The sequence below is a fragment of the Hydra vulgaris genome, chromosome 11 (genome assembly GCF_038396675.1).
Source record: "Hydra vulgaris chromosome 11, alternate assembly HydraT2T_AEP".
Lineage (NCBI taxonomy): Eukaryota > Metazoa > Cnidaria > Hydrozoa > Anthoathecata > Hydridae > Hydra > Hydra vulgaris.
The window spans coordinates 9,265,123-9,287,751 of NC_088930.1; the positions used below are offsets into that span (position 1 = coordinate 9,265,123).

General features: G+C 27.6%; 1 protein-coding gene across 1 annotated transcript in view; it reads right to left on the reverse strand.

The window, feature by feature from the left end:
• Window positions 1-2,570: 2,570 nt before the first annotated feature.
• LOC100210625 (calaxin) overlaps window positions 2,571-22,629 on the reverse strand; it is a 29,873-nt gene continuing 9,814 nt past the window's right edge. Inside the window, exons 3-7 of the mRNA XM_065810023.1 lie at window positions 20,689-20,793; window positions 14,525-14,610; window positions 13,308-13,373; window positions 2,783-2,887; window positions 2,571-2,639 (exon numbers count right to left, since the gene is read on the reverse strand). Coding sequence (XP_065666095.1) covers window positions 2,598-2,639; window positions 2,783-2,887; window positions 13,308-13,373; window positions 14,525-14,610; window positions 20,689-20,793 — 404 coding nt within the window. The 3' untranslated portion in view covers window positions 2,571-2,597. The remainder of the gene's footprint in view (window positions 2,640-2,782; window positions 2,888-13,307; window positions 13,374-14,524; window positions 14,611-20,688; window positions 20,794-22,629) is intronic.

Consider the following 22,629-nt stretch of genomic DNA (forward strand, 5'->3'; position numbering starts at 1 on the left):
ATGTAAAATAAAATGTAAAATCAGTAGTTGTACACGCAATTTTGTTTGACGTTTTTTAACGTCAAAATGAAATGGTACAAAAAACTGTTTAATGACGTCAAAAAACGCCAAACGAAAGTACAATGGCGCTTTTTTTTTAATTATTTAAAACGTTTTTTATTTACTAAAACAACCAAACTCCTTAATAAATTAATTTTTTCTATTTTTTTTTTCGCCAAGATTACCCGCCGATTGAATTAGAAAAAAGTTCATTTTTTACTTTTTCGTTATACATTATAGTTTTCGAGTTTACCGCGCAAAACGAAAATGTCGACAGACCGACAGATATATATATACATATATATATATATATATATATATATATATATATATATATATATATATATATATATATATATATATATATATTTAAAAAATAAAGAAAAAAGTTCATTTTTTACTTTTTCGTTATACATTATAGTTTTCGAGTTTACCGCGCAAAACGAAAATGTCGACAGACCGACAGATATATATATATATATATATATATATATATATATATATATATATATATATATATATATATATATATATATATATATATATATATATATATTTAAAAAATAAACTCAAACTTATTATTTTAAGCTATTTCGGCAATGAGCATAGTTTTTAAAGGTTTGCAGACTTGGTGTCACAGTATAATGGTTGTGGCAAATTTGAATTTGAAAAAAATTTATTTTAAATATTGGTGATCTGCATATGGTAATGCTTTTATTTTGTTTGATGGGGTATTTATTGTTTTCTTTAAGGGAAAGAATTAGCAAAGAAGATCTTGTTCAAAGATAATAGAACATTGAAAAACTTCTGAAGTAACTGTGTAGTGCATTGAAGCAGTTTAGGCGTTGACACAGTTTTGGAAATGGCTAGAGAAGTAGTTAAAGATTGTTTATGGCAAGGTTATATGACTCACATTTATCTCGCAAAGACGTAATTAAGGCTTAACTCTTCGTTGTCGTTGTTAATCACGGCTTGAATTAGGATTTTGAACATATTACCGTATTTAGTGATTCAGCAAATGTTGTTGGTTTCGTTAATCATTGCAGACAAAGCCGTTTGAATTCATAGTCTTGGAGAACCTCTTATTCATTGCTGGTTATTGTTAATAAAAGATCTAGTGAAAGAATGCAATCTGCTAATAAAACATTATTTTGAGAAGTCAAAAAATAAATAAATTTAATTCTCTAACCAGGGTACCTCAGAACTGGCTGCATTCAACTCATTCTGCAGTGACAGCTAATAGACATTAGACACTATCATCTGTGAAGTTGCTCAACAATTTTTATCACTTTAGGGTCAATCGAATATTTTATCTGAAGAAAATTTTAAAAAGAAGTCAAAACAGTCATCAAAAATTGTAAAAGATGTCTATCAGTGTTTTTTTAAAAAGATGTCTATCAGTGTTTTTTTTAAAGATATCTATTAGTGTTCTTTTTAAAAGATGTCTATCAGTGAATCCTGCATCAATTTCGATGAGAGGAAGTCTTGAAGTTCGAAACAATTGGTATTGTCTTGCAATTGACGTAATCCATTACAAATCGAATATTTATTTATCATCAATGGTGATAATAGGAGTAAATTTGTAATTTATAAAAAGCTCCTAATCAAGAAAAAAACATGATTCAATTTGGAATAAATATTCCGAGAAAGAGGATTTAAATGGCTATTGCTGTTTGACAACAAATGACATTCTATAATGTTTAAAACTTTAAGGAGCTCACCTACAAAGCTCGTAGGCGAACTCCTTAAAGTTTTAAACATTAGAGTTAAACACTTTAATGAGCCTTGTTGCCAGACGTCAACAAAATATTAGAACCAACCGTTGGCCTTCAAAATTATTTATTTTCCGTGATTTTTAGATGATATTTTAATGTTTTAAATTTAAATGTTCGAAAACAATATCTTCAGAACTCAATAAAATAATAATAATGAACTTACATTAATGAATTATTATGTTTAAAGTAGAAAGCTATGACTATTTTTTAGTTTTAAAAATTATACTTAGTTATTTATTATAACTTTTTTTACTTCTGACAGATAAGTTTTACATTTATCTTATTACAATGTAAAAAATAAACTATTATATGACAAAAAAAAAAAAAGAAGAGAAAAAGTTGCCATATCAACAAATAAAATAACTATGAAACTTTATTTCATAGTAAACTTTTGATGTTCCGAGGATCAAAATTGATTTTTTCACATACTATGAATTCAATTTCAAATACTATCTCTCTTTTTTCCCTTTCTTTTTCTCAACCAATGCCGCAATGATAAGAAAAGTATTTTTTTTATGAGACTAACGTTGGCTATTTGTCCAACAACTTTTTTGTTTGTTTGAAATTTTGTAACTTTGTTGTTAACTCTTATGATACTTGAATAGCCCGTCCTTTTTATGTGAAAAGCCCGTCCATTTTACAGTGCTCTAAGTTAATTTGATTATTATAATAATTTAGTTGATTATTAAAATATTCAGGATGTATAATCATCGCTGTTACATTATTAAATGAAAATATTTAATAAAATTTGTAATATAATATTTAGGTAACTATTTCTTTCGATTAAGAAGCACTACAAAATTGTTTTGTGAATAAGTCGACATGCTAAAACAAAATTGAAAAATATATAAATGAATAATGCAAAAAAAAAAAATAATAATAAAAATAATAATAATAAAAAAAAAAAAAAAAAAATACGAAACACAAACTATCCTAAAAATTTTTATGCAAAAAATAACACAAGTTACTTCTTGATCAGGTAAACACGGGCCAAACGCCTCAAGTAAAAGTGGCTCTTCTTCAACAGCTTGTTTAAAATCAGCATATGATACTCGATTGTCATGATCAAAATCCTATTAATTAAATTTAAACATTTAAATCTTAAACTTTCAATTAAAAGACATTTCAAAGTATAAACAAATATTTAAGCATTTAAAAAAAAAAAACTTAAACATGAAGAAACAGAAAGCATTAAGAAGAATTGATGCGTTCAAATCCACTAAATACATGGTTGAAAAATATTTTACTGAGATTTTTATCTATAAAAAGATTTATTTGATTTTCCATGAGTGTTGCGTATGACGACTACACAAGTATAAATTTTATACTTGAGTATTCGTCATACACAATTTTTTAAAAATAAAAAATAAAATAAAACATTACATACTTAAACAAATTTTTAATTGTTCCTCAAATAAGAAAAATATGAGGAAAAAGTCTAGTTGTTACTTTTTAAGTTTTTATGGGTACTTTTAATTGTATTTTTAAAGGTATAACCAAAGATCATTCAATAATTATTATTTTATTTATATGTAAAAGTATATTTAATTAACAACTTTCAATTAATATAGTTTAATTATTAGCATTTAACAAGTATAACTGTTCAACAGTGTTAAATGTAAATATCTACACTTTCGATATCTCTATTGCATATTTCTTTAAGATAAATAATTGGAGATTTTTTAAGATAGCCTACTCGGATACTTTACAAGCAAATGCTATGTATTATGTTATAAGAAAGTATTATGTATTTTTTGTCAGGCTCTGACAATTGCATATACTTATTGTATTCAATATGTAATGAAAGCCTCTTGACTTCTTAGTTTTTACTTGATGATGTAATTAAGTAATTAACCACTAAATATGTTGAGGAGTTTCAGGGGAAGACACAGCATTTTTTTATATTTGAGCTAACTTTTTAGACATGGAGCAAACACTAAACATTTATATGTTTATACTTATATCAAGTAAGAATGCTTTTCAATAAATTGTAATGATTGGAGTCTGGGAACAAAAAAGCCCTATTCTCAACTAATTTTATATTCATTGATAAATTTTGAATTTCATACAATAGTCTCTAAGCGTTCAAAAATGATGACCTAATAAAATTTGTAACCCCTTCAAATTGAGGAATTTGTATTTTTTGAAATTAAGAAATTCAAGTTAGACAAAGTTCTATTCAATCTAAAAAGTACTTTGTTTGCAACAAATAAAAAAATTTAGACTAGTAAATTAAACTTCACACAAATCTTACTTATGTGAAAAAAGTATTTTTTATATAAATTAAAATCAAGTTATAAAACTAATTTGGATTTTCCCTATCGCAGTTAATCTTTAACAACATAATAAATAATTAATTAATTTCTTGAACAATTTAAAGATAGTCTTTAGCCTTCATTTTTCCGTCACCAAAATGAATTATTGATTACCCAGGGCGCACACCAAGTCATTACACAACCACCCATTTCACGCCACTGCTGTGCTACTGGTTCTTTACACAAATTGTGAAAATAATAATTTTATTTATCTAATCCATTAAGACAAACTGGGTTTTTTGTCAAAAAATACTACTTGTTGTTACTCTTCTTTCCATGTTACATGGTCCTTTGCAAAAGCTATGCGATCGTTTATGCATTTTGTTTTCAATGGTGGTTTTGGCTGAGGTATTTTTAGCAAAAGATGAAAAACATTTTGAATAACTCTCTGAATTGTGCATAAATTAGCATTTACACCTGCTTCTGTAGCAATTAGGCGTGCTGTTAATGAAGAGTTTGAAGCTTGTCTCATCAACTTCACCTATCACAGTCACTTAATGCTTATGGACAACTGGGACTATTTTTTATTCCATATTTATGAGGATTATTAATGTAGTTTCACAGTTTGACTGCACCCAATTAGTAAGTGACCGGGGCTCTGGTTCTGGCTAAAAATGAGACTTTTTGCAAATCTGGCCCCGGAAAATATGTAAGATTTAGCAGGGGTTGATAGCTGGGGCTAGAAAAAAATTTATACTTATATTTACTATTTATTAAATTCTGGCACATATTTGTATTAATAAATAGTATTTAATAAATAGAGAATAAGAATAAGAAGTCAAGCAAGAATGGGTTTTGGTTTATTGCAATAAAGATAGTAGCTTGTTTGAGCATTGACCATGATTAGAGAAACAGCGTAAAAGAGGAAGGCTAAAGCCTGCATCTGTATGATGATAATGATGATGATGGCAATGATGATGATAATAATGATGATAATGATGATGATGGCGATGATGATGACGTTAATGATGATTATAATCATGTTGATTATAATGATGTTCATATATGCATATATATACAAAACATAACATGAGATTAAAAAAAAGTTTTGTACTTTAAGATGTATAAATGTTTATGCAGCTCCAGTCACAATTGCAGCCCCCGTCCCAGCTATATTTTATCAAACCTAGCCCCGGTCAAATATTAACCCCGGTTGCTTACTATGTCCAATGGCTCTCACCATGTAACTAATAGAATAACACATTTTGGCTAAGTTAAAGAGCATTTTTTTCTCATCTGGACTCAACAGTGCAGCACAACCGATAACTAATTAATTTTTTATTCATTACTTAATAAAAAAAACCTAATTTGTATTTTTGACAGTTCACAACAGATTACAGTTAAATAATTGTCTGTGGTGTTTACATCAAATAAATATTCATAACTGCCAACAACTAAGATTTGTAAACAAAATCTTATAAATTTGTCGCATTAAAAAAATGAATTTTTTTCCAAGAAAAAAATTTAGATAAGTTAAAAATGAACTTTTTAAATTGTAATTATTCCTGTATGGTCCAAGTGTTATTATATCATATCACAATTATTAACACAAAAACTTAATTATTTAAAATAATTAAGTTTTTGTACACAATTCTGGTTTATTTTTATTTTGGCGAGCCTAATCATTTTGGCAGTCAGTGTGGTTTTATCTGATGTAAAAAAAAAAAAAAAATATATATATATATATATATATATATATATATATATATATATATATATATATATATATATATATATATATTAGGGTGGGTCAAATTTTTTTTTTTTTATGAAACATGAAAATAAAGTTGCATTTTGTTGTCTCTATTAATGATATGTAAAAGAAATGTAATAAAAATTTGATTTAGTTTTGCCAACTTTAACTTGAATTTTACTATATTAGGTCAAAATGATGCTATTTTACAACAGTTGTATAATTGCAGGATAAAAGCATTAAGATTTAGGTTTTTTGATGATTCATGTTAATAATATTTTATTAATAGTATACAGAACTTTGCAAAAGTTTAGAGCACCCTACGAAATATAAGACAAAAAGCTGTTAGTGTTGTTTGTTGACTTCCGATAACATGATCCTGTACTTCATTATAAGATATATACTTGTATATATTACATTTAAATTACGTTGTTTGTTTTTTTGTTTTAGTTTAATTAGTTAAAATTGATAATAAAAATGGCTACTGTTAAAACAAGAAGTGAAACTGAACATGGTATACTTGGACAACCTAGACCATTCTAAACAAATCAACTGCCAACTACTGCTGATGTTTTCAAAGCATATGACTATTTATTAAAAAATAACAATTGCGCAAGTATTACTGAAAGAGCAACAGTCATAGCTAATGAAATTAAAGCACTGTACAACAAAGCAAGTATTCCTACCATTGCAGTCAGCAGCTTAGTTATTCGCATAAAGAGACTAGTTAACAAAGTACATGAGCTTGATAAATACTCTGATCGCAAGAAGTCCTCTGCAACATTTAAATCAAGTTTACAGATGTTAGACCAACTATTCGATATTTGTCTGTGTAAGTGTTTTAATAAAGGTGTTCGAGAAAGGTCAGCTTGTTCATGTCCACTGCCAAAAAAAATTCCAACACTTGAATGGGAGTTCTGGATAGACCAAAAAACGGTACGGAAGATGGTAATGGGAAAAGTAGACAAAGAAGAAACAATTAAGCTGCAGAAAAGAGAAAAAAGAGGAAGTAAAACATGCAATTTACCGATTACAGATAAGAAAATGAAGTTTGATAAAGAAATTGATCCAAATGAAACATATTGCAGTGATAATGAACAGTCAAAGCCAGATGAAGAATTTTTGCCAATTGAGATGTCAGATGGTAAAGTGATGTCAAGTTATGAAGTGATGTCAAGTGATAATGAGATGTCAAGTGATGAAGAGGTGAAGGTTTACAACACTAAACAATATCCTGAGTTGTATAAGGCTATGGATAGGTGTAAAATCAGTAACAGGGATGCTTGCCTAATAGCAAATGCTGTACTAAAAGATTTAGATCTTATAACACCAGAGAATGCTATTGATCCAGCAAAACTTCGTCGTCAGAGAAATATGTGGAGGAAAAAAGAAGTTAAGAAGCATGCTGCTGAAGTCCAAAAAATACTTTGCATTGGATTTGATGGAAAGCAAGATATCACTTCCGTTAAAAAAAGTGGTGTCCAACAAAATTTCAAAGAAGAACATTATGTGATAGTGTCATTTCCGCAAAACAAATATGTCAATCATGTCACGCCACAAAGTAGTAAAGCTGTTGATATTGCACAAGAGATATTATTGAGCATCAACAACATCAAATCATCAGACACTTTAGCAGCAGTTGTTTGCGATGGTTCTGTGAATAACACAGGTCAACATAATGGAGTAATCAGAAAATTAGAAGAAGGTCTTGGGAGAACATTGCAATGGTTGGTCTGCTTGTTACATGCAAATGAACTATCTTTTAGAAAATATTTCTCTGTTGTGGATGGTGGACGTTCAACAGGTCCAGCTACTTCAACAGGTAAAATAGACATTGCACTTGATTTTGATCCAAAAGATTTAGATATTGTGAACTTTAAACATATACCTGGTAAAGTTGAGGATGTAAGTGTTGATGTCAAGAAAGATTTAAGCTCTGATCAGATATACCTTCTAAAAGCTTGCTTAGCTGTTCAGCAGGGATACACTGCTTGTGATCAAATATTGTTCCTCCAGACTGCTATGCCAGGAAATCTGAACCATGCAAGGTGGCTAACAAAGGCCAATCGTATTTTACGTTTGTATATGTCTAAGGAAAATCCTTCAAAACCATTGCAAAGAATTACAAGATTCATCGTAAATGTTTATGCGCCATCGTGGTTCAACATAAAGCGTCATTCTTCCTGCCTTGACGGAGCAAGAAACTTCTTTTATCTTATGAAGCAGTGCTATGAACTAGGGAAAGAAGAGTGGAAAATTCTTGAACCAGTATTGCAAAACAACTGCTATTTTGCTCATCCTGAGAACATTCTTATTGGAGGAGTTACAGATGAAAATGTATCAATTCGTCAGTTTTCGTGTGACAAAATAATTGACGCACGAGCTACATCACAAACTAGCAAGATACGTGTCTTTGATAAATCAAGCATCAAGCTTGATCCGGAAGCTTCATCATTCATAAAAATGATTGACTGGTCTGTTGCTATTGCAACACCACCACCGCTTTTATCAACTGTTTCTAATGATGATCTTGAACATTTCCAGTTCCACGTTGATGTCTTGAGTGGTATTCCATGCCATTCTTAGGCAGTTGAACGTACTATTAAAGACATCTCAGCAACAACTATGAAAGTTTTCAGGCACAAATCACGACATGGAATGATTTTGCAGTGTTGTAAATCTAGAGCAGAATTACCGAAAATTGACTCTAAATCTGACTTCTTGAGCCATAACAAATAGAAAATAACTGAAACAAATTGCTGTTATGTGTTGCCTACTACACTCTGACTATTTCTCCTTTAACAACTACTTGCATTTTTAAATTTAATGTAACAAGATGTCGAGTAATGGAATATAGCATTAAACCACGTGTATTTACATTATACGATTATACAGTAATTTTAATTCCCAAAGATGCGGATCCAAGAAAGGCTTCAATTTTATTTCAAAAGGAGTTTTTTTCATAAGTAGACTGTAATGCAACATTTTAGTAATGTTTCACAGCCCCAATTTAACATTTACATCATAATGACCCACCCTAATATATATATATATATATATATATATATATATATATATATATATATATATATATATATATATATATATATATATATATATATATATATATATATATATATATATATATATATATATATATATATATATATATATATATAATATATATATATATATATATATATATATATATATATATATATATATATATATATATATATATATATATATATATGTATATATATATACAGTATTGGACAAAACGATTGCAACCAAATAATGCTAATTTAGTTTCTTTAAATAAAAGTGCTGCATTTTTTCAATTTAGAGAAATAACTATGTAACTGTTTAGAGACTAAGTTCTTCAAGTTTTATTCATCACAAAGTTCATTTTTATTCATCAAAGTTCAAGTTTTATTCATCACAAAGTACACGAAAATTAATAAATTAATCAAAAGTATTAAAAAAAAGTTGATTTCCTTCTGGACAAAACAAGTGCAACTTGACAAAATGTTGACGAAGCTGTATTTCGCTATCAATATTTTGTGGCGAATCCTTTGTTGTCGATCACAACTTTGCATCTTCGAGGCATAGATCAATGAAACTTTGTGGAATCGCTGCCCAGGCCTTTTGGATTTGTTCAAACAGTTGATCCTTATTACGAACACCTTCACGATTATTTCTGCGGTTGACGATCTTCAACAGGTTCTCAATAGGGTTGAGATCCGGAGATTGAGGTGGCCAATCCATCACTGATAGGTGGTTGCCTTAAAACCACTGCTTGACTACTTTTGCAGTGTGTTTCGGATCGTTGTCTTGCTGAAAAACTCATTTTATTGGCATATTCCATTCAGCATGAGGTAACATAACATCTTTCAGGATATTTTTATACATGAAACGGTCCATTATCCCATTGTTTCGATGTATTGGACCTAGACCGTTAGCAGAAAAACACCCCCAGACCATTACATTGCCTCCACCATGCTTCACGGTCTTATGGCAGTAACGTAAATTGAGGCGTTTTCCGACCGGTCGACGTACATGGCAAATGCCATCGCTCCCAATGATGTTGAGCTTCGATTCATCACTAAACAGGACAGTTCGCCATTTCTGCACATTCCAGTCAATATGAGATGTAGCTGGTTTTTAGTGAAATCAGCGGTTTCTTTGCAATTTTCTTTCTTAGTTCCAATCCAAGACTGTTGAGAGCCATTTTTGCACTTGAAGTCATAAAGATAATAAAAATAAATAATCACTTTCCGATGCTTCTGGAAGCTTCTGGATGTGTCTGGATGCTTTTGAATGTTTCTGGATATTTCTGGATGCTACTGGATGCTTCCAGATGCTTCTTCTGGAAACTTCTGGAAGCTTCTGCATGCTTCTGGAAACTTCTGGATACTTCCTTTAATTATTAAAGAACTTCTGTGACGTTGACACGGACCAGACTTAAGAAAATGAAACAAACCAAAAAAGTTGCACTTGTTTTGCACTTGTATATATATGTATATATATATATTTATATATGTATATATGTTTATATATATATATATATATATATATATATATATACATATATATATATATATATATATATATATATATATATATATATATATATATATATATATATATATATATACATATATATATATATATATATATATATATATATATATATATATATATATATATATATATATATACATATATATATATATATATATATATATATATATATATATATATATATATATATATATATATACATATATATATATATATATATATATATATATATATATATATATATATATATATATATATATATATATATATATGTATATATTCTTTTGGTAAATGGTTTTTTGAATTATAAGAATAAACTAATGTAATCAAAATTTTAAAATGATTACCTTGAATTAAAAATTTGTAAATAACCATTTTGAAAATGGTTTCTGACTTAACAAAAAACACAGTAATTGTGTAAACAAGTTTTAAAATCATACTTGAGAAAGTTAAAGTGGAAATACAATTAATAGTTTTTGCACTGGTAAAGAGGTTGACTTGTATTTTTAATAAGTTCATTAGCTAGTACCCAAAGGTTTTTTTGTAAATCTATATCAACTTAAAAAAAATCTGTATTATTATAGACTTCTAAAGAATTGAATTTATTAACAATACTTTGGAGTGTGAACTGGTATACTTCTTTTTCTTCTTATAAAGTGTAGCTCTCATATTGATTGATGTTTGAATGTTTCGAAATAATAATTAAAATTTTTTTTTTTGTGTATTGACTTTTTTTGACTACTTATTACTCAAACTGCTTATTTTTAAGCAGAAGCTAGTTTTATGCGTCACATAAAAAACTCATGATTGCAGAAGACTGTTTTATTAGGCATAAACAAATTAATTTGTGTAATTACTTCATTATCAGAGTTGAATGTTGATTGAATATTGAACAAAGATGAACACTTTACAATGAATGATAATTTAGAATTTTAGAGTGTTAGTTTTTTTTAGTAACCTTAAGTTGTACCTTTACAACAAAAGATAGTCAAATTAAAAATCAAAAAGCTAATTCATAGTCATAAAAAGACAATTTTTCAAAATGACATTAATGTATTTATATAATGACTTATAATTCATCTATAAAATATGAAAAAAAATTTCCCAAACAAAATTTTGTTTTATGTTTTGACTGAATATTTACAAAATGATCATGGTATTTTGTTTTTTTAATTTTAAACTTGCTTTCAAAACTGGTCTTAAAAAAACAAAACTAAAAAAAAAATAAAACTTAATAAAGCAACTGCGAATTAGTTTGATTTTGATTCTAGCATTATGCTTTAGTCAAACTTGAAGTATAACCTGAGATTTTATGTTTGCTTCTTGCATTCGGAAATGAAATTTATTTTTTCAAGCTTTTCAAAATTTGTTGATTTTTAAGTATAGATTGAGTTTAAATTCACACTATGTTTAAGTCAAAGTTTGCTTCTTGTCATCCATCATTAAAAAAATTGAATACCTGGTTTCTAAGAAATATATTCTTTTCAAGTACTTTAAATGCTATATCTTTATAATAGAAATAAAAATAATATAATAGGAAAAAACAAGCACTGTTCTTTCAAATTAACATTCACCTATTTTGTTATTTTTCCATGCTGTGCTTTAAAAAGAATATAAGACTTTAAGGTTGAAATGATAAACCACCCAAGCTTTTTAAAGGTTTTTCTTTTATTAGTGATTTAAATATTTTTCGCAGCTAAAAAAAACTTACAAACGCATACTTGTATTTTTTTCATTTTAAAAACACTATACAAAAGTATAATTTAAGCATAAGAGTTATTAAAATTAAAAAATTATCCTGACATTTGTAAAAGATTAGTTGCGCTTATAAAATCTTAATACCAAAAATACTATACAATTTTTAGAATTAAGTTGGACAGGTTCTTCTAATGATGCTTTTTTTCTTCCAAAGGTCCAAAAACGCATTGTAAACGTAGTCAGACCCACTCTATCTGCTAAGCTTGAGCCTCTTTCCCATCGTTGTAAAGTTGCAACTCTTTCTCTTTTCTACAAATACTATCATGGTTACTGCTGAAAATAGCTATCATCTCTAGTTCCATTAACTAAAACTCATTCTCACTTGACTCGTCATTCAGCTAAGTCTCATTCTTTTACTGTATCTAATCCTGCATGCTCCAAAAACTTTTATCTGTCTAGTTTTTTTCCCTGCACTTCAACCCTTTGGAACTCTCTCCCATCTTTGTGTTTTCCTGACATACAACCTTCAACTTTTTAAATCTTCTGTCAACTGAATCCTTGCTCTATAGCTCTATTCTTTTTTTCTAGTAACTCCCAACTTAATAGTGGTTGCTTGCAACCCTGTTGAAAGTGAATCAGAATAAAAAAAAAAGAGGTAAAAATAATACCAAAAAATATGATTTACTGTATAAAGATAAAAACATTTGTTATATTTTTAAATAAATGTAGATATAGGGTATCATTTGCGTAATAACTATAGAAAAGTCCCCACAGACTAAGTATAGAAAAGGAAAACCCTATTTAGTTGTGTAAACTAAATTGTTTGAAAAACTCTGCAATTAGAGCACACATTTATTACTCAAAATATATATTTTTATTGCAGGAAAAATTATAAAGATTTGCGAATTCAAAATTAAGCTTACACCGGAAATCTAAGGGCAAAAAAACAATTATTTTTTGTTATAACATCAAACAATAAATCTCAATAAATGGTTTATTTTCGAAAATTTAATTAACTCTAAATTTATTTTTGAATGAATTTTTTAAATAAACAAAACTTATTTTAACACTTGGGTTTAATACTATTACTAACAAAATAATTATTTATGTAAATATAAAGTTTCTAAATAATAAACTAGTTAAGCAACCAATAATCAAAATAATAACATTAAAATCAAAAATAAAAAAATAACTGAAGTCTACCATTTTCTTGAGTGTGATTTCAACAAGATCTTTAACTCCTTCATCTGGATCTTCTTCAGAAGGTTGCTATAAAAATAAAAAATTTTAAATTCAGAACCTTTTACTATTAACTATTGTTTTCTAAAAATTATTATCTATTTGTTTTGTTGTGTACTTACAGTCTAAATACACAACAAATATAAAAGTATCCTATAATAAAAAATAAATAAATAACAAACTTAGACTAAAGTGAATTCTTTACTACTATTCTTAATTTAAACAGAAGTATAATGAGCTAAAAATAATTTATGTGTGAATAGCTCCTCCCCTTTATTTATATCTGTCATCTGTAATTCAGAGAAACATTGCACCTATGTGAATTAAAAATCCTGTTTAGGATTTTTTTAAAATAGCAGTTAACATTATGTTATACTATTTTGTATTTGTTTCACAAATATAAACTAGTTATACTTTTTTCAGAGCATGCTTCATGGTCTTATTGCAGCACCTTTTTGCAGCACATTGTCACGAGAAAACATTAAAAAAATCAGTTTTTCTCATTTTTCTCAGTATAAATGATGCTTTTGTAATTAGAGTGAAAGTTGAACTCCAGACCTTTGGATTTAGTCTAACACTGCATTTCATCTTTCAATTTTTTGGAATTCTGAAAATTTTGGAAAATTTTGCATTTGGAAGTCTAACACTGCATTTCATCATTCAATTTTTTCTTAAACACTAGTGTTATGGAAAATTCCTAATGCTTTCCTGAATCAAATAATTTATGAGATTTCTGTCAATTGTTTTTTGGTTTTTAACTACCTACTTTATTTCCAAATAACTCCTAAAACAAATACTGGTTGTCTGTAGCTTAATTGAAATCAGCAGCCTGTAGCCTTATTGAAAATGGGAGAAAAAAAAAACAAAATCAATTTTTAATCACATTAACTTGTTTAAGTGATACACAAAAAATTGCATAGTACACTAAAAAGTAGAAATGGCAACATAAAATTCAAATTAAATGATATACAAAAAATTGTGTACACATTACACAAAAAAGTAGAAATGTGGATATAAAATTCAAATTGAATGCAAATATATTATTAAAGTTTAAAGGATTGAAACTCAAATTAAAACAACTAAAAAAAACAACAACTTGATTTCAATGCTGATTATAAGAACAAACCACAAACCTAAGTTAAATCAAATAATTAGTGTTATTTTAAGTACTTTTATTAAACCTTAATTAATGTATTTTTGAGCATGTGAAAAATTTCCTCTCTTGTGATGAAACCATTTGAATTCAAGTCATAAACATCAAAGCAATCTAAAATAAAATTTTTACTTACTTTTTACTACAAATTTAAAATTCTATTTACAATATAAGAACAATATTATGTAACAAATAAAATCAAAGTAAAACATTTTCATTAAAGAAATAACATTATTAGACAAAAAGAGTAAACAAAAAAATTTCTAAAAACAATCCTTTTAAATATCATTAAAAAAATTCAAAAATTGTTTAGGAGATATTATTATTGTTAATAAGCATTAGTGATGTACCAATTGCACATTTTAAGTCCATGGCAATACCAGTTTTTAAAAGTTTTAATATATAAATGCATACAATACTAAATCACATAAATTATTTCTCAAAAACAACAAGCGTACCTATATTAAGGTGAAGGGTTGTTATTAAAATTCTCATAGTTTAAAAATTTTAGAGTTTTGATTATTTAATATATAACTATTTCCATAATGCAGATATGTCAAAAATGTCATGATATAATCTAGTCATGCCATATTATAAAAGAAATCGTAAGGTTACTGATTATATTTTACCTTTCCTCAAAAACAAGTTTATTTATGAGATAATTGCTTTTATTAAGCAAACACTGTTCCTCCAAAGATGCTCATTTATTGAGACTTATAACTGTCAAGGATGCTAAACAAAGAAAACCCAGGAAAGCTTTGAACATGCAAAGTGATGATGAGTTGAATATTACCAATCATAATACAGCATTCTATTACAAAATGTGGATCAAAGAAGACAAAAAATTGTCAACCAATTTATATTTGCAGATATTTTATAGTTTACATGGTATACTGACATATACAGAAATAACTGAATCTTTGATGGCATCTATAAGTGCCGTCAAAAATACATATCTTTCATATAAATATATATATATATATATATATATATATATATATATATATATATATATATATATATATATATATATATATATATATATATATATATATATATATATAATGGCAGTAAGGATTTGTAAGCTTTAATTGTCGTGGTGTACAAAGTTCTACACATAAATTAGTACTCTTGTTTGCAACATATGATATCATCTGTCTCCAAGAGATTTGGTTACTCAATACTAAATTTAGTTTCTTGAACAACATTGTACCTGGTTTTTTTGGCTTTGGAGTGTCTCCAACTGATTCTTCAGCAGGTTTTATTCGTGGCAGACCGTTAGGTGGTGTTGCTATCCTGTGTCGTGATTCTGTCTTCTGCAGAACTCGAGTTGTTACTACTGATAATTCATGATCTGTTACTATCCAACTTGTAAATAACTTCTCTGATAAGTTCACAATTATCAATGTCTACATGCCTTGTGATTCAAATGAGAATGTTGATAAGTATCTTGAATGCCTTGGTAGTCTTTCAGCTCTTATTTCAGATTTAAATGGTAAATTTGTTATTACTGGTGATTTTAATTGTGATCCAAGATTTCGGTCTCCATGTAGTAGTTTCCTAGCTGATTTTTGTACAGATGAACATCTTGTTACAGCTGATATCTGTCTTCTACATGATTCTTTTACCTTAGTTAGTGAAGCATGGGGCACCTCTTCTTAAATTGATCACTGCCTTGTCTCCCAAAGTTCTCTATGCAATGTTAATAACTTCGAAATAATTCAGTCAACTAGTTCATCTGATCGTTTACCTTTAGCGTTTAATATCTCGTTTAAAATTAATATATCTTCTTCCTATACTGCTCACTAGACAAGATCTCCTAAAATAAATTTTATTGCTTTGTCGACCATTATGATAAAGGAGTATACATCCACTGTGTCAAACTTGGTGTCTTCAATTAACAAGGGTCAGTTTGAAGTAATTAACTGTAATAATGTACATTGTAACTCACATGAGCATGTTAAGCAGATTAACCACCTGTACAATATTCTGAATGAATGTCTTACTCAATCTTCATCTCAGTGTCTTAATTATTCTAAATCAAGTATAAATAGAAAACAACCTATGAAAGGTTGGACAGATTATGTAAAAGATGCTCATAAGGCTGCTAAAGATGCGTTCTGCTCATGGCGCAGTTATAATAAACCAAAATTTGGCCCAATCTTCAATCTTTTTAAAAATTCAAGAGCCTTATATAAATATGCCATTCGTTTCTGCAAAAAAAGAAGATACTATAAAAGCAGAAAAGCTGGCGAACAGTTTAGCAAATAAGAACTATACCAGTTTCTGGTCTATCGTGACTTCTATTCGTAACGATAAATGTAGTCTTCCACCTTCTATTGACTCTGCCTTAGGTACTAATAATTATGCCACATGCGGTATAATAACTATTCCACCCTGTTCAAATCAGTCAAGCCAACATGCAATATAAATAACAACTTTATAGTTAAACACTGTAATCTTCTTAAAGATGATGCCTATCTTGTCACTCCTAATGAAGTCCAATCTATCATAAATCGTATGTCCTGTGGAAAAGCAGCTGACCATTTTGGACCTCAGTTGGAGCATTATCTCTATGCTAGCCCAAATTACTTTAATATTTTGTCTTTGTGTTTTTCCTCCATGCTTTGCCATGGATACATGCCTATTGGTGCTTCGCACTCTGTTGTTTCTCCTGTGGTTAAAGATAAAAATGGTGACATCTCCGATTCTGCTAATTATCATCCATTTGGTTTGGTGACAATTTTCTCCAAGATTTTGTAACATCTTTTTGTCTCACGGATTAATGAAAGTTTCACTGGGACTCCAAACCAATTCGGATTTAAGAAAAACCATAGCACTTTTATGCCAGTTCTTATTTTAAAAGATATTTTAAATTTTTACCTATCACATGGCTCAAATATGCATGTGGCATTTATTGACATTAGTAAAGCCTTTGATAGAGTTCGCTTTGATACACTATTTACGAAACTATCCAATATTATCTCTGGTGTAACTTTACGCTTACTCATTGTCTGGTATGTTGGTCAAACAGCTCAGATCCTTTGGGGTGGAATATTATCCAAAACATTTAATATAAGTAATGGCGTGCAACAAGGAGGTGTACTGTCTCCTCTTCTATTTAATATATATATTAATGATCTTAGTGTTTTACTCAATAAAACTACTGTAGGTTTTTGCTTGGGTCCTTCTCTTGTTAACCATCTTCTTTATGCTGATGATATTGTCCTGTGTGCACCCTCAGCCAAAGGTCTCCAGATCTTACTTGATTTATGCCCCAGTTATGCTGTGAAACATGATATAGTTTATAACAATATTAAGTCTCAAATAATGTTTTTTGAAATTTATAAACCCCTTATAAATAGCCCTAGTTTCACATTATCTGGCATGGTTCTTATATACACTAGTCAATATAAATATCTGAGTCACTTGATCTCAAACGATATGCAGGATGACAAAGATATTTTAAAACACGTGCGCTCTATTTATGCTAAAGCTAACCTCATCCGTTGAAAGTTCAGCTCTACACAAATACAAACAAAGATCATGTTATTTAATGCCTTTTGCAGCCCAATCTATGGATGTCAGCTGTGGTATCTTTGGAGAAAAGACTCATTCCATCGCCTATGTGTTGCATATAATAATGCACTTCGCTTGATATTAAACAAGCCACCATGGAACAGTGCAAGTGAATTATTTGTGAAACATAGTGCCCATTCACTTGATGTTGTTATTCGCAAGCAACAATACTCCTCATTGTTACTGTTGCAGAATAGTGAGAACCTTGTCATAAAAGCTTTTGTTAACTCAGACAGGTTCTTGCAGTCTCCACTGATGTTTAAATGGAGAGCTGAGTTATATTTATAACACTTTAATTTCTTATCTTTACTTTATTTTATTTATTTATTTTTTTTCTTGGGTTTTGTTTATATTCAAGTGCGTTAGCCTTTGTTTTATTCTAATCCACTTTATTTTACCCATTGTACATATATATATATATATATATATATATATATATATATATATATATATATATATATATATATATATATATATATATATATATATATATATATATTAATAGGCCTTTTATATCTTTAAATCAAAGAATTAAACATACCAACAGGCCTAAAATGTTATATTTTACCTGTAAAACGTCAAATTTAAGGCATGTTAGTATGCTTGCCTCTTTACAGCTACTCTTAGCAGTTCAATAATAGATTTGACTACAGAATTCTAAGTAATAAAAATTTTAAATTAACTTTAACAAATTCTAAATTATTATTATTTTATCAAGTCTTTTAAAGCAAGGCAATCAAATTACTCTATTATTTAAATAGACTATATTTGTAAGAAACTCTGGGTATCAATAAAATGGAAGATTTTCTCCTAAATCAGTTTAAGATTATTAGTTCCATATAAAGCATATTGGTCCATATTCACTACAGATTTTGATATTGAATTTGGAGTGCCTAGATCTAAAACTTGCACTGCCTGTAATCAATTTTGTATTAAACTTGTGAGTTGATACTTAATGAATTTAAGAATAACAAAAATATTACAGAGCAGAATCTTCATCTTGTAATAGCTGAAAAGTTTTATGAACTAAAACAATTATGAAAACAGGGCACAAGCCATGTTAATTTCTTTTAACTATATGCAAAAAATTTACTGTTATCGCATGTTCAACCTGCTGACAGCTTTGGAACTACGCTTTTGGCTTGCATGACATCAGCAATGATGATGTTTCTTTGTGTTGTTATCATCAAAGTGTTAGGAAAAAATATTTTATACATTACAAAATGATTTTTTGTTTCAATAATGTACAAAATGTACAAAAGAACAAAGCAAAAATTAGTGTTCTTTCCAGAGGAGTGCGACAAAATAAATCTATGTCATGGTTCATTTGCTATAGATGTTAGTTCACTGCCTTCATATGATTGATAGCATTACCTATATCTTTCCTATTGGAGAACATTCTTTTTTGCCAACTGATTAAGACTTTGCAAGACTTAAGTCTTAAGTCCATTCAATGTTAAAAAGATAGATCAAAGCATGTTATTGGACAGCTAAATAAATTGAGAACATATATAATAATCAACAAATTCTCATTATTATTTGTGAAAGATAATTTTTCTGGTTCTTGCATAATCAGAAATAAGAAAAAATATTTCAATAGCAAATATAATATAAAAGGTTAAATGTGAAGAAGTGAAGTTTTTTTACTCTACTGTAAAACTGACTTATTGGACTACAGCCATTTTTAACATGTCTTCAATTAAGCTGATGCCAATTAATTGGTGTTAATAATAAAAACAATAACTTTCTTACAACACAGCTTACACAATGAAATTTATGAAAGAATAAACAAAATCATGCAATTTATCAAAAACAAATAAATAATTGAATTTATTTGAGCCAGTAGTTAAAATAAACTATTTGGAAAATCAATGAAGGTGTTCTTCTGTTGTCACAATTCATTTGACAATAGAAAAACAACTTCTTTTGGATGGATAACAATCTAATTTTTATTTTATCATAATTCCTAATTTCATATCTTTCAGTTTCCTTCTTTTTAACTCCCTTTTAATTAACCCTAAATTCTGTTATCCTAATTCCATTTATAAATAAATTTTGATTGATTGTCTTTAATTGATTTATGTTATTAATGATCATTATATTTTATATTATTAATGATCATTATATTTTATGCTATTAATAATGATTCCTGTTAAAATTATTCATATTGTTTATTGACATATTGGCTTGATTCACCATTTAATCATCTATGGTATTACCATAAATCAGGATCCAATTAAACTTGAAACATTGTCCGTAGATCATGCAACAAAATTCATTATCAATTATTGATTATGTTCATGTTGACTATTGGTAAAACTCATTTGTATGGACTGTATGGTACATGTGGACTATATATAGAAATAAAAGGTTTGAAAAAAAAATTATATGGTCCATATGGTTTGTTTTATCTGAATTTATGGTTTGTTTTATCTAAAGTTTAAGAAAAAAAATTATATGGTTTATATCGATTTTTTTTAAACTGAAAATTAAAAAAAAAAATGCTCAATTTTTATTTCTTATTTTTTTCAATACAACACATAAAGTACATAAATAGCTAATTAAAAAATAATTTGAATTTATTAAAAAGTCACTATTAATTAAAAAAATTACATCTTGTCTGTTCATCTAAAGTACCACGAAGAAATACAGACAGCCCATTTATCCATTCCTCCATACTTATGTTACTGTCATTATCTCTATCAAATGCCCTGAAAACTTAAAAACTTTGAATAAAAAACACTTGTTACATTCATTTAGAGAATCAAAAAAAAAAAATCAAAAAACATAATAGAAAAATGCTCAATTAAAAGTAGAAAGAAGAAAAATTTTCACAGAAAATTATAAATTTTTTAAATTTAAATTTCATTTGGTTAAATTTTCTTCTGAAATGAAAACACACATAAATAGAAAAAAAAAAAACACTTTTACAAACAAAAACAGAGGGAAAAAAAAAGAACTAAGTTATAGATAAATATCAACAAACACGTCAAATAAAAACGTAGCATAGATTCACACATAACAAAAAAATCAGCAATAAGTAAAAAGTAATCAATATGAATGAAAACATTTACATAAAAAAACAATTCATAATATTTATTATAATAGCATTTTGTAACAATAATTATACTATATAGTTTATGAAATATAATAGCACAATTTTATAACAATTAATCGAATATACAAATGTTGGATTATACATGTATAATAAATTTGTAACTAAAAAGATAATATTTTTTTAAGTAGTAATAAAATAAATATAATTATAATTAGATATTACTAAAAATAAAATAAGTAAACTATAAAATTATAGTAAATGACTACAAATTAAAGCACAAGTAAGCGAACAAAAAAATTTCCACTTTTAATCTTATAATTCAAATTTTCTTTTTTTTTTTTTTTTTTTTTACTGGTTTGCAGTTGTCTTTTTTGTATTTTTATTACTATTTTTGTTTATAATATATATATATATATATATATATATATATATATATATATTATATATATATATATATATATATATATATATATATATATATATATACTTGTTTATAATATATATATATATATATATTTTTGTTTTTAATATATATATATATATATATTTGTTTATAATATATAATATATATATATATATATATATATATATATATATATATATATATATATATATATACATATGCTACAAAAGCTGAAAAACTATTGATGCTTAAGTTTATTTAGATTATTAAGATGCTTAAGTTTATTTGATGCTCAATTTATATTAAGTTATATTGATGCTTAAGTTTATTGATGCTTAAGTTTATTTAGATTATTAAGATGCTTAAGTTTATTTAGTGAAAAATCAAGGTCTTTAACTGCCTTTTCTTTTTCTAAAACTGTGTTTCTAAAGAAATTTGCTTTCACAATGACAGTTAGGTCTTGATTTTCTTCTGCTACAATGCTAGTTAGCATCAGATATGACAATATTGATGCACTCTGCAACATAATCTTTCTGTTCCTTCATAATTTTAATATCTTCATAAATCAATCAGTTGATGTTTCCTGCTTATTTTGTCTACCTTTAACTGATCCTTGTTTTTATTTAGCATTGAATTGTACTGATTGTATACTAACTTATAACTTTTAAAAAGATCACTGGGAAGCTAATTTTGATGGATAACAATATAATTTTAATGAATTGACGCGGTCATAAAACTTTTTTTGAGAAATAAGTGATCTCTTTAGTAGACTTTTGACCAACAACTACTGCTTTTTAACACTAAAACCTCACTCTATTGCCCATTGGCTTTTAGATAAAACAAAAAGATTAGCAGACTTTCTGCAACACTGAACACATTAGAGTTTTGTACAAATGAAAAAACGTGGTAGTAGTGTGGAGGTAGAGCGCTTGCTTCATAAACCAGAGGTTCAGAGTTTGATCCCCACCACGTCCTTGGTAGTACCGCGCTCAACTTGTTTCTCAGTGCAGCGTCCTTGTTCGCCAAGGTTCGTGCTTCGGAGTTATAGAGTTGGGAGAGGGTTAAAACCACAATTTAGTAACCTGTAGTGTCT